This window comes from Diospyros lotus, chromosome 8, assembly GCF_014633365.1.
Source record: "Diospyros lotus cultivar Yz01 chromosome 8, ASM1463336v1, whole genome shotgun sequence".
Taxonomy (NCBI): Eukaryota; Viridiplantae; Streptophyta; class Magnoliopsida; order Ericales; family Ebenaceae; genus Diospyros; species Diospyros lotus.
Genome location: NC_068345.1, coordinates 25,075,141 through 25,092,738, shown reverse-complemented (window position 1 = coordinate 25,092,738; position 17,598 = coordinate 25,075,141). Strand labels below are relative to the sequence as shown.

The 17,598-nt window shown below is 36.4% G+C and overlaps 2 protein-coding genes across 2 annotated transcripts in view; both read right to left on the bottom strand.

Moving 5' to 3' along the window:
• The window catches only part of LOC127808687 (mannose-P-dolichol utilization defect 1 protein homolog 2-like), a 29,251-nt gene extending 25,153 nt beyond the window's left edge, over nucleotides 1-4,098 (bottom strand). Inside the window, exon 1 of the mRNA XM_052347256.1 lies at nucleotides 3,782-4,098. Within this exon, the coding sequence (XP_052203216.1) occupies nucleotides 3,782-3,928 (147 nt within the window). The 5' untranslated portion in view covers nucleotides 3,929-4,098. The remainder of the gene's footprint in view (nucleotides 1-3,781) is intronic.
• A 12,143-nt stretch (nucleotides 4,099-16,241) lies between these two features.
• Nucleotides 16,242-17,320, bottom strand: LOC127808327 (vegetative cell wall protein gp1-like). Its single transcript, XM_052346829.1, has 2 exons — nucleotides 16,605-17,320; nucleotides 16,242-16,525 (listed from the first exon to the last, which is right to left on the bottom strand). Exons 1-2 carry the CDS (start codon nucleotides 17,305-17,307, stop codon nucleotides 16,500-16,502), a joined length of 729 nt encoding a protein of 242 aa, XP_052202789.1. The 5' UTR covers nucleotides 17,308-17,320; the 3' UTR covers nucleotides 16,242-16,499.
• Nucleotides 17,321-17,598: the final 278 nt, after the last annotated feature.

Below are 17,598 nucleotides of genomic sequence, written 5' to 3'. Positions count from 1 at the left end.
TCCTTTTTATCACGCATTGGAATCCTGGCTAGTTGCTGTAGTTTCCTACCAGGGAGTGGGACAGTTACAAACCTTGTAATTTTGAATTTACCGTGGAACAACCAAGTGGCATGCAAACCAAGTATATGACTTTAACGATTCAAAAATGAAATGAATACTTCTTGCCACAGGTTCAATTCAGAACTTTAACATACTCCAATTTGAAACTTTGTGTAAGAAGGTAAATTTTCACCTATTAACATTATAAGAGCATTAATATAATCCAATTTGCAACATTAGAGCAATAGATGTGCATTCACATAGTTCTTGGCAACTTGCAACCACCATTCCATCTCTGTGCGTCTGTAACAAGGGCTAATACTATTTTAATATGCAAACCACCTTTTAGTTTTAATCTACACAAGTAAGCTGAGGAAATGCTTGCTTGATGGCAAATGGTTGTTTCAAAATGGAGATAGCACATTTGACAGAGCAAGTTGAAAGTAATTAACTTGTTTATTTTTCAAATACTGTCCATGAATTAATTTATTTAATATTTTGAATAACTGATTATAAACCTATTTGTAGGTTTTTTCTCCTTTGGCCTCTCCATCTTGCTGGAACTTGGCAGATAAAAGCTAGAATTTATTTTGTGAGTCAATCCTGAAATGAAAGCACTTGTAGAAGGACATTATTTACCCAATATTTCAACAGCTCCCCAGCCCAATACTTCACATCAGCAGATACATCTAAAGAAAAACCTACTTTTTCAAGCCTCGTCATTAATCATCATCAACTGCATCTCATCCTAACCACGTTAGAGTCAATGGCACATCATTTATAATGTTAATTGACTTCTAAAAGTCACATTAACAATACAAATCCGTGCAACAGATTAATGTGGAAAAATTTATGCTAGATATGCTTCCTAACATAACCCTCTAGGGAGGGAATGGTAAGATAAAGTTCTAACACCATCTTCATATGAAAAATTTCCATGAGATGGCAGTGAATAAAGATAATTGATATGATCATGTTCCATCACATAATTGATATTGTGAAACTAACCATTACAACATGAAAACACAACTTACTTCTTCAAGCTTAATGCAATAAGGAATTTTCTTAACTACACATGCCCAGCAGTAATTCATTTGCCTTTCTATCTATTTTACATGAAGAAAATGTGTGGAACTATGGCTTCAACATGTTCTGATGCTTTAGAACTAGCAACCTACAGTGGAACAATAGGCATAACTAATTCATTAATTTTCATATTATTAAATTGTTAATCACCATCTGATCTAAAAGCTTAACTTAATAGATAAAGAGTTAACTTTATTTTTTATACTATTATTTTACTTTCAACACACCCCCTTATGTGTGGCCAGGCTTCATTGATAACTAGTCCAACCACGTGTAACAATTTAAATATTGGGTTAGCAGTGAGGTTTGAACTCAGGTCCTTTGTTTGTTCTGATACCATGTTGAATCTTAACCACCATGTGATCTAGAAGTTTAAACTGTTAGATAGAAGATTAATTTTATCTTTTATACTATTATTATACTCTCAACACATGTAATCAACCTTTAACTACAGATGTTCAATGTCATGTGTAGTCTTTCAACTATAAGAATAAAATCAAAATTCTTAATTAATGGCACAAAATTGATGGCATAGTGATGGCCATGAAATGTTTGTCAGATCCATACATTTAGGTCGTGTTTGTTAAAATGAGCAAGATAAGCGAGTATCAAGATAAGTCCGGAATAGTTTTCGGACTAAGATATGGAATGGTCAAAATAAAGTTGGGAAGCATTCCAATATTTTTATTAAACTGTTTGTTAAATTTTTTAAAATACACTAAAGGATACAAATGTCATTTTTTTCTTATCTATAAAGACCAAGATATGCTTATCTTGAGGGGGAGGGGGGAGAGATAAGCATATCTTGAAAGATCAAGATAAGAGGTCATTAATGATTTTTTCAAAAATAATCAGATAAACTTAACAAACATGTTGGAAAGGATAAAAGTCTGGGATGCATCCCATACCTTGACTTTTTCACCTCATATCTTGATTAACAAACGCCCCCTTAGTGTATAAAATGAACAAAATGATTCTAAAAACAGGTTATTTTACTAACCTCTAGAACTAAACATGTAGGCAAGAACCAGAAACCCAGCGTGGATTTTAACTTTGGGTTCCAGAAATCATAAAATCAAATGGCATTAAGAAGTTGAAACTTTTGGCAAAGTTAACAATGCCCAAAAATTCACATTTAAGGAAAGGCTGTTGTTCTTGAAGCTCAAAATCATTGCCCTGCCCGCCTTCCCAGCATATTTCACTATCTTTGGCCTATCAATCATATTTGGTTGGGGACTGGACTGTTCATGATCTCCAAGCACGTAGGGCTTCAAATCATGCCTTCAAAACAATATTTTTGGCCTTTCTGCCATTAGGGTTGTGAAATAGGTGGTGCTCATAATCGTCTACCATGTGATTTGGCTCTTTTGGGGTATATGCTACTAGCACTTAATATCTCATTCAAGCCTAATATTCACCAACCTAAAATGTGATGTACCATTTTCTGCATTGCCTTTGAGGAAAAAAAAAAAAAAAGAAGAAGAAGAAGGAACTGAGAACACCCCATAAAATGTCGACATGATTCTCTTTCTTTTTGAGATGCAAACTTTTCTTGCTATTACTTTGGTCAATATTCAAATCATACTTCCCCCCACCCACCCTGCCCCTGCAGGGAAAAAATTCACTTTATTTCTTACTTTCCGTTGATAATTCTATATAGGAACTGGCTGCATAGAATTTCCAGCCATGTTTGGCCAAAAACCATGCCCCAAAACTCAATTTACTTTGTCATTTTCTATTTTATCATACATGGTACAAAATGGGTTAATTTTCACTCATATATTTGGCAAAAGGCATCCCCCCTCCTCCCGGGCATGGGGGCAATGTGATTCCTGCAACTCCATTGGTTCTCAACCATGGTTATATGTGGAAAGAACAAATAAATTAGCCATTACTTAAGCAATATCTTACATGGTCTTAGGGCTTCTCAAGATAAGCTACCATATGTTAAACTAAAGCCATTATTTTGTCAGCCCAACAACCATGTTTGTCCATTAAAGTAGTTTTGCACTTCTCTAGCCATTTTTGGAAGATTACAAAGTCGAAGTTGCATCATAACTTGCAATTTCCTGAACCATTTGTGCCACTCTAAGTTAAATTTCATCCTACCGAGCATGCCAAATATTGGTCGTAAAGACAATATTAAAAATAATAATGTTGATTAAGCCAAAAAATATGGCTAAGTTGGCAACAAATTCTCAATATGAAATCAAGAATCTAACGACTGAGGAGACAGTCCAACTAAGATATTTTCATGACTTCCTCAGTAGAAAGGACAAGAAGTCATGGACTTGGATATTAACAAAAGAGGCCACCCAAAACAATGAACTATGGATCGAATTACAGTATCCCAAAACAGTGGAATAATGCTAATGAAATTATATTCCTTTTACTGGATAAAGAGAATTATAGTATTGTATTCTGCAGAAGGCGATTAACTAAAAAACACTTCAAATTTTTACAGCGTGAAACGGGCCAAACCCCGAATAAAAAATTTACAATTTCCCGGATTTTCGAACCATACACAAGACAAGGAAATTTAGGAACAAGTTAAACCGACAAATAATGAAATTCCAGTTAAAGAAAAAATCAGCAACGATCAAGAGAGAAAAGTTCAGGTTCGGTGAATGGAGCGCCTGCTAAGAATCAACAGTACCTGAGGGAGTTTGACGGTGGTGGAAGCGGCGACGATGCAGTAGCCAAGGAGCTTCGATACGAGCGGAAGAAGACAATCCTTGTCGGGAAACTCACCGTGGCTCAGTGATCCCAACGCGCAGCTAAAGTCCATCCCCATGAACTTCATCTCTCCCGTTCTCAGAACAATACGATTGAAGAAAGTCGAGATTGGCGAATCGAATCTCTATGAATGTGATAAAGAAACGGGGAATTTGGAAAAATAGGACTTACGGTACTGAACTTTGGAAAAATAGCACACTTTGAAACTCTATGCAAAGTAAGACTTTTGAAAATTGATTGAACAAAAATTCGCCGCTCTAAAAGAAATTTTTATTTAGTTTCTAATATGAGTTGTGTCAGAAATTTCTATTTAGTTTATAATATGAGTTGTGTTGAATATTCATAAGAAGGGTAAGAAACATGTGGTTGTATTGTAAGAAACACGTGATTTCGCTAAAAGATATGAAATAAGATGAAATTATAATAATTGTGACAAAAGAGGCAAAGAGACGAGGAAGATGAAAAAATAGTTGTAGGAGAAGAGAATGAAGACAAGAAAGATGGAGAAGTTCTTGTAGCAGAACAAGAGATCAAGGACGAAAAAGGTCTAGAAATTATTGTGATAGAGAAAGATGGAGAAATTGTTGCGTCATAAAAGATTCAGAAAGAAACAACAAACAATGCTGCTTGATAAGGTAATAGAGGATGCGGTTGCTGGCTCTACAAACTAATCGATGAGATGAGATTGATGCTAAGGTTTGTTTATATAATTGATATTTCTGTATAAATTGTAATATAAACAGAAAGTTAATATTTCCAAACATAATATAAGTTTTATGGCTTTGACCGATATCTTTTGCATCTGCTATCATAGTAAATACTTCGTTTATATAACCGATATCTCTGTATATATTGTAATGTAAATAAAAACTTAATAGAAATATCGATTTTGTTGTATCGATTATAAACCAATATGTTTTACCCTATATCCTTTGCATCTACTATTATGGTAAATACTTCATTTATATAATCGATATCTTTGTATAAATTACAATGTAACCGATATCAGTTCTGTTGTATCGATTATCAACTGATAGGTTTTGACCGGTATCCTTTGAATAAGTTTTCATCGGTATACATCATTTATATAGGTAATATGTCTGCACCGATATTGTTTTCCAAATAATTTATATTAATACTGCAATGATACCTTTTTCTTTTAATTTTTTTTTTTTTTTTTGTTCCTAGTGTTTGCACTGATAGGATGTTTCATTTTCTATTAGACAAAAATGCCATTTGTCTGATACCAATACCTTCGTACGTTTCCATGTCTTTACTCTAGTTTATTTACATTCTTTATGTCTCTAATTGTTCATTGCGTAGAACTTGCCTTATTGCTTTCGTTATCTCATTTTTTTTCAAATTTTTGCTTTCTAATCCTGTCATTTCCTCATTTCTTATTACTGAAAATAGCTCGCTCAAGTCATATATCGTTTGAGAAGAAAGCGAAAACGACAAAGAACAAGAGCGAGAAGAAAACAACAAATAAGGTTAGAACAAATTTTTCGTTATTTTGTCATGTTTTGACAAAGTTAACAATGATTGATTTGAAATAAAACCAAAAATCGAGTTAAGGTTTGCGATAAAATGAATTAATAGGAGGGAAAACATAAAGAACGTTAAGAAATGATATTAGTTTATGGGCATCTGTTCTGCCAAGATCTATTACAAACCGATGTAGATATTAAATGCTGATAGGTTAACATATATCGATGGAGTATATATGTTATAGTCCACCGATATAAGGTAACCGATGCTTAGGGTTTAGGGTTTACTCTGCATGGATATGGGGTATTGATTATATGATATGGGTACTTGACCGATACTTTGTAACCAACATATCTTCCTACACCGATATATACTATTGATATAAAGTGGGAGCATTTTTATCCAATCAATTTTTAAAAGTCCTAGTTTTGCAAAGATTTTCAAAATGTCTAATTTTTCCAAAGTTTAGTACTGAAAGTCCTATTTTTCCAAATTTCCCAGAAATTAAAGAAGTGATGGCAAGCCTTGCACATAAATTTAGGCCTCGAGGGGGTTGCATGTTCCTCTGGATGTGTATCGTGTTATTGGTATTTACAAGTTTTCATCTAATTTTAAATTATGAAAAAATTTAGCTTTAGAGTAATTTTAAAAATTATTTTTAATGTCAACTGTAATTTTTTTTATTGATAATCAATCATTATTAAATTTTAAAAAGTGATCAAAATATCTTTATATTTAAATATTTTTTCTTTTTATTATTTTTTTCCTTTTTTCATCTCTTTTGTTTCTTTCTTTTTCTGTATACAACAATAAGGGCACTTCACAATTGTGGCAATAACAAGGGCATCTGTCCATTATGATTGTTTGTCTTATCTCTCTTTCCTCTATTTCTTTCTCGCTCCTAGATTTGTAGTGGTCAAGGCTAGTCATTGTTACGGTGACGACAAGGACATCTACTCTTTATCACTCGCAAATCTACAAATTTGCATTCATTATATAAACATGCATTCATCGTTGGGTGAACTTATTAGGTTTATCTTCCGTATCCCCTTTCTCTCTATGCATTGATGGAGGTTGTTCATGTAACGATCCGTTATTGGATGGCATTATTGATATTTTTATTTTATTTTGGGGTATATAAATTGGCATTATAAAGAAATTTAAGGGATTGAAAATTTAATAAAATGGGTTGAGTTTAATGAATAGGGTTAGGCTAATATGAAATCCCAAAGGCTTGGGATAGCTAAAAATTTAAATAAAACCCATTTCTAATGGATTGGACCTAAGCCATGTGGGTTGTGGATTTAGTTAAATTCAAAAGTAATGGGTTGGACTGTAACACCCCACTTTTCTCGGGCGTTAAATAATTTATGATTTTGGGAATATTTTTTTTTCAATATAATACATCCAATTCAATATACATAAATCAATTCTCAACAATCTCGTTGTACCTTCTCAATATATCAAACTTAGAATCGATAAACTAAGACATGTAACATTATCATAAATGCGAAAGTTAGATCGAAACCTCAATCGGAACATAACTGAAACCATTTATTTATAACATGAAAGTTGTACCACCGTTTAACATAACATTATCAAAATAAAGTACATCATAAACCAAAAGACATGCTACGAACCATCTACAAATAACTATCACTCCTCAGCAATTCATTTCCCTTTGGCATCGATACTTTCACCTGGAACATTTGATGATTTGAATATTCTAAGGACAAATCCAAATTAGATATTGAACCATCTAAGTGAGAGTTCAAAATAATTTCATGAATATATGTAAGACCATGAAACAAATTGATATATCCTCGACATGTCCCTGTCCAAGAGAATCCCACAATACACTTAACCCTAACCGAGGAACATGCAATCTCTCTAAAGGCAACCCAACCACATCGACACATTAGCACAATACAGTCATAGCTTAAGAGGGCAACATCAACGCCTATCCCTGACATAACGAAAAACCATCGTTACCACTTCTAACACGAAATGGTCAACATCAATTCAAGAACCCGGGGATCACCCCACAATCATGTCAAGGATTACGTTTCCACACAAAAGCATATCGAATCATGGTAACACAAAACCCTAGCCACAAGATGATTAACATTATCCTTGGGAATCTACGTCCACCTCGGAAACAATGTTGTCGGTCAAAGGTACCTGAGGTGGTGTCCACTCGCAGCCTCGCCACTTAAGCCGATCCGGAGTGGTGTCCACTCTCAACCCTCGTCACAAGTGGGCATTTTTTCTTGGCACACTTCCTTAGTGCTATCACTCAAGTGAAACATTCCATATGAATAACCAGTTACCCTAGTGCAACTTCCCTGACAAACCTGCTCGGCATGGAACCCCAGGTAGTCATCCCGGCACAGGATATCTCTGTACGTTATTCTGACAAACACCCATGAGGAATTACGACTATACTATCCGAGCAACATCTCAGGTTGACATCCCACATGGACAACACAAAAACATGTCAATGCCACATGCCATGATTCGATGCATTATATAAAAGAACATTTCATGTACATAATTTATCGTACAAAATTCAATACACATGCATAAAAAATTTTGGAACGAACCTCCTACATTAAAACAACCATCACATGTTAAACCGTTCATTTGCAACGAAAGCCCTTTGCATGTAATCATATCAAGTTTAGGTATAATCAAAACCAAGTATTTAGGGTAGAACCACTCACCTCGAATAAAAATTTAGTACACTTCGAAAAGCATGCACAGCTTCGATTTTCGTGCCAAGTTTAAAAAAGTGCACAATTACTCAACCTCGAGCCTCAAAGCACCCTAGACATCATATTTATTCAAAGAAACATAGACATTCATTTTTTTTTTTCTAATTTTTCCATAATTTTCACCTATTTCCTTCCTATTTTTTCCTTGAAAATTCCAAAATAAATGTCTCCTCAAACATTTTCCCAAAATTTTCAACACCATAAATCATAAAATAATTTTAGAAAAATATTAAAAAAATACCCATTGGCCACTCGCCCTACGCGTGAACTGAGAGTGAAGGATGGCACGTGTGCTTCACTCGCCAGTCGTCTTCTCCAGCTCCGGTACACCGACGATGCTAGTTTTTGCTCCTGGTTTGCTCTACACCCTTAGTCGATCACAGTGGTATGCCTTGATGCTTGAAATAATGACCGGAGATATCCCAACCAGTCGTTTAAACTCTAGGCCAAAGCTACAGCCTAGGTTTCCGACGAAGCTTCGAAACCTCACCAAAACTACACGAAAACCTACCAAACATTCTAGAAAAGCTTTGCAATTTGCAATTAACAAAATCCCTTATCCCTAGCCCTCGATTCAACCCAAAATGAGAGCAATTTGAGTTTGAAAGTTGTAAGAACCCTCGGCCCCTATTTATACTCGTTTTCAAGCCTCTAAACGTCTATTCATGTCAAATATTTGGCCTCCATTATCATCACAATCATTTAATGGCCTCACCATGTCTTGCTCTAACTGTGATTTGACCCACCAAATCTTTAATTTTTTTGGTGACCTCACGGCTAATTTTTGTCAAATCAACCACCCTCATGGCCGATTCTCAGCCAAAGGCCAGCCATAATGGCTTAGCCTAGCCTTGCAGACCCCCTAAGCACCCTCCTCGAGTCTCCCATAGTCGAAATAAGCGATGGGAGAGGTGTGGCCCACGGCTGGCACTATTAATCTTTCAAAAATTTTAGTTTGGCCCTCTCAACTTTTGAAATTACTTTTTAGCCTTTTCTAAGAAGCCCCTTGATTTTCCAAAAATTCCATTATGGTCCACAAGTTATAAGCTTTTCATTTCATCCCTGAGAATTCAGAAATAACATCATTTTGACCTCCATTGGTCAATTTTAAGAAATTACACTTAGGTTCGAATGAACGATTTGGCCGTAAATCTTTTTGTTTTAACCCAAAGCCACTTAAAGGTTGTTCCTCATGGAAGATTTGACTCATTTAAGGGTTCTGTTGACTTTTCAAAAGTCCTTTACGGTAATTCAATTTTTCAACCTGAACCATAACTGTACCAAAAATTGTCTCTAATCCGATTTCTTTCAGCATTAAAAATCATGCCTTGAGAAGCTCATTAATAATATATCATTTTTCTTTGATATCTAAGTTTCTGGGCACTCCCTACAGTTGATTCGGTTATTCAAAACTGTAAAAATTACACTATAGCCTCAAAACTTTTGAAAAATTTCACTTACACCCCAATTAAAATTATACTTAAAACCTCACGAAATTCTTGGGTGTTAAATGGGCCAAATAAGAAAATAAACTCTTTGGTCTTATGTGAGTTGGGCCTAATTAATAAGAGTTGAATTAATAGGTTGGGCTTAAGCCCATTTGTAATGATGTTTTAAATTATAGGGAAATGAAATGAATTGTGAAATGTTAAGAAAGGGCTTGAGGTCCTTATGTTGGGTGTGAAAAAGATAAGGGTAAATGGAAAATTGTGTAAATGGGTTTGATAAAGAAAATGGAAAAAGAAATGAGAAATATGAAATGTCCAAGTGGGGCATGAGAATAATTGTGGTTGTGTGTGCAAGTGAAGGGCAAAAGGGTCATTTGGTGAGAGACATATGGCTTTCTCTTTTTCCCATTTTTCTCTCATTTGTCTCTCAATCATTATATTCTCTCTCTCCCTTCCCCTTTCGAGAAGTCTTCTTCTTCTTCTTCTTCTTTATTTCCATTTCCTTGATCTATTGGCTTGGAGCTTCAAAAGTGGACTCCTAGACTTGAGGGAAGCTTTTTCTCCTTGGTTTATTTCCATCAAAAAAAGGGCGACAAGTTCTCCTTGCATCTCTCTCATTATGCAAGATTTCTTCTCTCTCTCTCTCTTTTGTATACAAGTTCTTTGCTTATTTCCCTTCATTTTGAGTATATCTTGTTTTCTCCATGGCTAAAAATATCATTTTTGTTAAAAATGGGTCTTTTTTTTTATTTACAAATACTTTGTGAAATTCTTAAAGATTAATGGGTCTTGTTGAAGTTTTCATTTGGTGCTTGATTCACCTCATCTTTTCAAAGGAATGACAATTTTATTGTTAACGTGTATATTAGTGCAAGAATTTTGATGAATATTGCAAGAAATGGCGTTTTCAGGTCATACCACGGCATGCTTGTTACATCAAAACTGTGAGCTCCAGCAAGCATTTCCTACAATGGAATGCATTTTGTGATAGGACCGTGAGCTCCATATGCTCATGTTGTACATTTCAAGCCATAACTTTCTATGGTTACATCTGATTCGAGATCTTCTTTTTACGTTGTAAACTAGACTCGATAAGATTCGTTTTGATATAGAATTTGGATTAATTAGACAAGTATTAATCTTGTAAATTCCTTGTGAAATACCCATTTAAAATCTGGGATTTCTATTTAAATTAAAAAATGCTTTAATTTTTGGAACATAACTTCATGTGGTGCTATCCAAATTAAAATTTGATTTTTGTTCCATAATCTCAACCTTATAAGCTTTGTCTCGGCATATTCTTGGAATTAATTGGTTACGTTTTGAACCCGTAAAAGCTCGATAAACCTTGCTTAAATATGAAATTTGTGAGATAGTATGCACTTGAATCAAGCAAGTATGCATGATAATCATGTCGAGAAATTGTCATGATATGTACATGGTTACATGGTTGGCATGATCATGGGATTTCATGTGTGATGTATAATATGATTTTTAGCTTTGCGTACTTATTATTTTGTGTGTCTACTATGTCCGCGAGTGAGAAAATGATATCCTATGAGCACCTAATGCGGGTGAGACGGTCATTAACCCGGTATGCAAGGCTCAATTTGTTATTGATTGTTGATGTATTTTCATGATATATATATATTCATATATGGATATGGTGATTGTGGGAGTCATGAGAAATATGTGAAAAATTCCTTACTATTGATGCATATGCATGAGCGTGGAAATGAATACATGGTATGTATAATAATCATGGTATGGGAAATGGTTGTAAATGGAAAACTTATGAGTTGTGTTTTACTAATATCTTTTCATAGAATTGTTGTTTACTTTATCTTAGTTATCTATACCTTTGATTCTATATCTCCATGCTTTATATATATATATATACTTGCTAAGTCTTGTGGCTCACCTTGTTGTACTCTCATGTCATTCCAAGAAAAGGTAAAGTTGTGATTGAGGGCGAGTCTAGTGAGGCTAGAGCCCATGTTTAAAGGTGTACAGAGACATCCTAAGTTAGACGGTCCATGTTAATGATTTTGATGAGGGCATGTTGTGAGGAGATTTTATTTTTTTAAATTCCATTAGTGTCCTTGTTTACATTTTGTGTAGGCTATGGTGTCAAGATAATGTAAATTGATGATGTTGTAAACCCTTATGTTAGGTTTCACTGATTTTATCTAAGGATAATATTTATGATGTTGAATGTTATTGTTCTATATCATCTTTGTGATGACCTCATTTCAGATATCTTATGCTAGCGGGACTATCTAAAAGTGGGCCACTATTGCAGTCAAAATACTCTCGTTTGATGGGTTCTCATCGTTATTGACCTCGCTCCTGAACCTTTCTATGTAGTCCTTCAAGGATTCGCTGGATCGTTGGAAGACCGTAGCGAGGTGACATGTCGGAGCGAGTTGCTTCCAGAGTGATCTGTACTAGTTGATGAACCTCCTCTGACACTCCTCTCAGCTACAGATACTACGAGGATGGAGACTTCTTAACCATGTCCGAGGTATGTCTTCCAGGGTCGCGGGAAATACTCGACATTTCACCAATGAGCTAGAGGTCTGCAAGTCTATTTTGACGTTGAAACCATTTAGATGGTCATATGGGTTGCCATCTCCATTGTATTTAGGGATGTTGGGGACCTTGAATCTATGAGTGAGAGGCTCTAATTCGATTTCCCTGAAGAACAGGGTCTTCTTATCGCGGTCTCCCCTTCAATCCTGTGCTCCATGACGCACCTCCAATTGTTGGACTATTTGCAGTAATTCCTCCACAGTTGGGTTTTGATCCACATATCGTCTGGGGGAAGACTATCTCTCCCATCTACTACCTCGCTTTAGTGAATAGCGATCTCGCGGCATATGTCGTCTCCTATTCCCAGGATCTGGTGAGTTGCGGTATGTGGTGCGACCTGGGCTGATCCTAGCCTAGCTCTCCCCTAAAAGTGGATCCCCACGTCACCAACTCCCTTCATGAACCTTTTCACGGTGATCTCCATAATGATTTTCTCTCGCCCTCAGATTTGTGGGGTGCGCCTCCAGTTCTTTTCCCCGAGATCGTCGCTCATCCGATCTCTTAGATCATGAGTTAGAGGAATGCACAGATCCAGTCTGTCACGACGTTCCTCTAGCTTCTCTCTCATCTGGAATAGGTCTTTCACCCCAAAGCTGCAGGACACCCCTGAGTGGTGCGACCTACACCTATTTTACGCAACTTAAACATGCATTTGGGCTAACGCCCTAAGTGCATCGGCGAGCTGCATGATTGTATTCTCCAAAGCTTCCTGACACTATTACCAGGCCTGAATCGCCTCAATCCTTGGAACAGGGGTCACAGACTGGAAAGGAACCCATGCGGGGATGCCTGAGGCGGCTCCCACCAATGGGGGTACAGGAGCAGTCGCAGCGGTTACGACTGCGCCCCCGACTGGCAAAACTTCTAGCGGTTGGCTAACAAGATCATCGAGTTCATTGACCACTACTTCAGAACTCCTTATGTTTCTTCCTCTTGCCATTGGTATCGATCAAAGCGGGCCCTCCTTCTAATGCCAAAATGTTGACGTTCAGAATTGGTCAACCATGATTCATCGGCCCGCACTGATAAAATAAACACGAATGCAAAGAGAATAAACAAATAACACAAATAACAAATGATACGTAAGAGAGTTTTTACATAGTTCGACCAGAATGATGCCTACTCCATGACTGTTCTCTAATAATTTCGACAGAGTAACAGTATGTATCATACTCATACAATGGTTTTTTGACCCCTATTTATAGAGTGGGGTGTTTACCATTTGAATAACTTCTAAATATGGAAGGACAATATTATTGGGATAATATGTCCTTATCAGTTCCACAAAATCATGAATAGATTCCTCATATTCAAGGATTTGGTTTGCTTTAGATAAGGAAAGAGGACATTGCCTCCGATTATTACGCGGTCTTTTTGTGCTACGAGCTGATCAGATTTGCCAGCGAGCTAAAGGCCTTGCTGGGAGCTCGTTTACTCTCGCTATTAGAGCTCGGGTTTCAACGATCTACAACCTTGCTGAAGTGTCATTGGCCTTAGGCTCCTTGGGCTTCGAGAGGTTGGGTCGACCTACTCAGTAGAGTCCAGTCCATAAGAAGTGGTTCAGAAATTACCCATAACGTTAGCTAAATAAAGATTAAATATCCTCAAATGTTGGAATCTTATGACATTTACAATAAGTTTGGCATGCCCATAACTCTTGAATCATTATATTCCAATATAATCGATGAAGATCATATAACATGTCTAGCAATTATCATGATATGTTCAGCATTATTTCGTGATATAATGTGCATACATCTTGGTATGACTATTGAGCATGACTTTATATGGAGCACTTCATATCGTGTGTTAGTATGTGTATGGACATTGCATTCAGTATGCGCGCTAGGCGGCTTATCCGCGAGGATCCCATTAGTTTCAGTTTCAGTTCAATTTATGTGTTGCCTGCCTGGTGATGACTAGGGGGCTAGGGGCATATTGCTCATAGTATGTGCTTACAACTTTTATGTTTTTAGGATTCAGATCAGTCTTGTATGTATTACAATTGTGTGAGCCTATGAGCCAAAGTTGTATACCTGCATTTACTTTACAGTTTATGTGTATTACATCATGTAAATGCAACCTTACACTGATTATTATATCCCTCAGTACAATGACAGTTAGTAATACATGAGTATCGATATTCTTCGATTCAGCTTCAGTTATTCTTTCAGTTTATTACTTGTTGAGTTTTGTAACTCACCTTGTACTCTTCACCATTCCAGATCCTAGCAGGGGAGTACCGGATATGGGGCCTAGCAATAATGGTCAACAGTGTGTGTACATGGAGCCGCTCAAGAATAAAAAATGTCTGGGAGTTTTGTTGAGTTTTGTCAATTAGGAGTATTTATATTTCAATTAAGGGATTATCTTAGCCGGTGGCTTTATTTTCAGTTTATGATGATCATCTCATGGATCAGAGTTATGTTATAGTTTGATTGAGATTTTTCAGTTATGGTTGATCAGTTGAGTTATTGATGATTCCAGTTTTAGTTATTATGGTGAGTTTTAGTTTGTTATATTTATTTTTCCTGTAGCACCTCTTCTCGAGCAGTTCTAAGAGAATGAGTGTTACAATGTTTATCTCCACAAATACTCTTCAAAGTATGTTTTCGACTTTTGTATATATCTAATACAATTTTAATTATTTTAGGCATGAGATGCGCATACTAGACAAGTGTCACTAGCGGCGAGGCCCTTTTCTATATCTAGTCATGACATTCGTAAGACAGTAACCTTCACACCAACAAAGTTGATATATTGTTCAAATATTTGAACTACTTGAAAATTAAAATTTTTAAATTTTATTTAGATATGTAAGTCCATTTTGATTGGACTTTGATATGTTAAATATTTGAATATTTAAGTTGGATTAGATATTTATTGTTTGCTAATAGATTGAGATATTGTATTTGTGAATTTGGTCTATAGATTACAGATTTAATTAAGTTATTTGTGAGTTGGATATTTATGATTTGATGATTAAACAGGTTGAGATATTGTGTGTTTGGATTAGGTTTACAAGTTATAAATTATAGGTTCTTAGTTTTGGTGATAAAAAAAAAAAAAAAAATTTGCTATGCTTTTAGCGACAATTTCAAAATCGCCACTAAAATCAATGCTTGTATTGAAATTTAGCAGCAGTATTGAAACTGTCGCTAAAGTTAATGCTTATATTGAAATTTAGCTGCAGTTCTGAAACCACTGCTAAAATCAATACTAATACTTAAATTTAGCTACGATTTTGAAATCGCCGCTAAAGTCATGGCGGGATTAAATTTTATATTGAAATTTAAAGACGGTTTTAAAATTGTCGCTAAAATCAATACTAATATTGAAATTTAGCCGCTAAAGTCACGACTTGATTGAATTTTATATTGAAATTTAGTGACAGTTTTAAAACCGTCACTAAAGTCAATGTTTGTATTCAAATTTAGCAATTGTTTTAAAATTGTCGTTAAAATCAATACTAATATTCAAATTTAGTGACGATTTCAAAACCATCGTTAAAGTCACGCCGGGGTTGAATTTTATATTAAAATGTAGCAGCGGTTTTAAAACCACCACTAAAATCACTACTAATTTATATTGAAATTTAAAACTGTCACTAAATGTTATTAATCGTCGAGAAATAATATATTTTGCGGCGGTTAATAAACCGTTGCAAAAAATATAATTTTGCAGCAATTACTCTAGCAGTTGCTGAAAATCGCTACAAAATGCCTCTCAATGGTTGTATTTGCGACAATTTTTAAAATTGCTACAAAATCACTTTGCGGCAGTTTTAACTGTCGCAAAATGATGGGAAAAAATTCACCTCTAAAATTCGATTTTTTTTGTAGTGAATGAATCAGACCTCATCTTGTCACGTGAGCAGAGTCACGTGGCATACCAAATTAAAATACAATTGCAACAAATCTTAAAATATTATGCATAAATTGAAGTTATTGTCAAAATAGGATTAAATTAAAATGGACAAAAGTTCCAGATAAATAAGTTGATAAGTTTTTTTTTTTTTTTTCTTTTCAATTGCTAGATGAATATGTAGCATCATTTGGCAGGAAATTCGTTGGGAGTCTTGAATAAAAGAGAAGAAGTGTCATTGCAAGAATTACAAAGCTTAAGTGATCAAGGTTGATCTGCAGCCAAAACAAATTAAGTAAATTATAACATCCAAACAACAAACACATGTTTCTTTTCTTCTAGGCAGAAATTCAAAGAAAAACAAAGGGGATGGAGAAATCTCAGAGATGAATTAATTATTGCCGGTGAATTCTTTCGTACGTCTTCTCCGCTTCAACGACAGATTGCTCAGATTTTCGTGGAACCGTAGATCTTAATACGGAGGAGGTGCGTAGGCACCTGCATTCATATATAGTCATATATTTTATTAATAATCACATTTTCAATGTTAAGAGTTATTATTTAATTATAAACGCACCTGGTGGGTAGCCTGCCGGGGCAGAGGGTGGCTGGGCTGCAGCACTGTAGTATGGCTGCGGATACGCCACCGCATTAGGAGCGGCCGGATAAGGTAACGGTGCCGCTGGAGCTGAAGGGAAGGCTGACTGAGGAGTTGAGAAGGAAGCAGGATACGTTGGGTAAGGAGATTGAGGTGCCGAACTTGGAGGATTTGTCGTATAAGGAGGCTGCGCGGAGTAGGCGGTAGATGCAGGAGGGTAAGTAGCTGGAGCCGGCGCCGGCGGTGGGCCACCGCCGTATGGCAGGACACTTGAAAGAGTGGCGGTACTTGGTGGCGCGTACGGTTGTGGTTGTGATTGTGCCGGAGCATATGGTTGGGGTTGGGGCTGGGGTTGCGGTTGTGGCGGTGCATATGGTTGTGGTGGCGGTGCTGCATATGGTTGGAGTTGGGGCTGGGGTTGCGGTTGTGGCGGTGCATATGGTTGTGGTGGCGGTGCTGCATATGGTTGTGCTTGCGGTTGTGGCGGTGGTGCTGCATATTGTTGGGGTTGCGGTGGTGCATACGGTTGTGCTTGGGGTTGTGGTGGTGGCGCTGCATATGGTTGTGCTTGTGGTTGTGGGGCTGCGTATGGTTGTGGCGGTGGGGGAGCATACCTTGGCGGCGCAGGAGCAGGCTGTTGGCCTTGAACTGGCGCGGCGGTTGAAATGGGTGCACCTGCCATGATAGGAGCTCTGGCTGTCAAAGATGTTAAAACGTGAATGCTATATATATATATGTGTGTGAGTGCCGAGTTGTGGAACAATATATATTATATACATATATATGAGAAAGTTGTTTGGAGTAATGGAGGGTTGACTTGGAATCCTTGGAATAGAAACTAAGGCCTAGTTGGATTAAGATATGGTATATGGAGGGAGCAACTTGCTAGAAAGTCTGACAGTATTATATGTGGCGGCATGTGCAGAGAGCTGTAGTGAGTGGGTTGGAGTTTGATTCTTACAATTACACTTGC

Bases quoted from the DNA above. Each gene is read 5' to 3' on its own strand.
- LOC127808327 (XM_052346829.1), bottom strand. From the start codon at position 17,307: ATGGCAGGTGCACCCATTTCAACCGCCGCGCCAGTTCAAGGCCAACAG. The intron at 16,526-16,604 runs GTGCGTTTATAA...ATATGAATGCAG, and splicing joins CCCGGCAGGCTACCCACCAG to GTGCCTACGCACCTCCTCCG.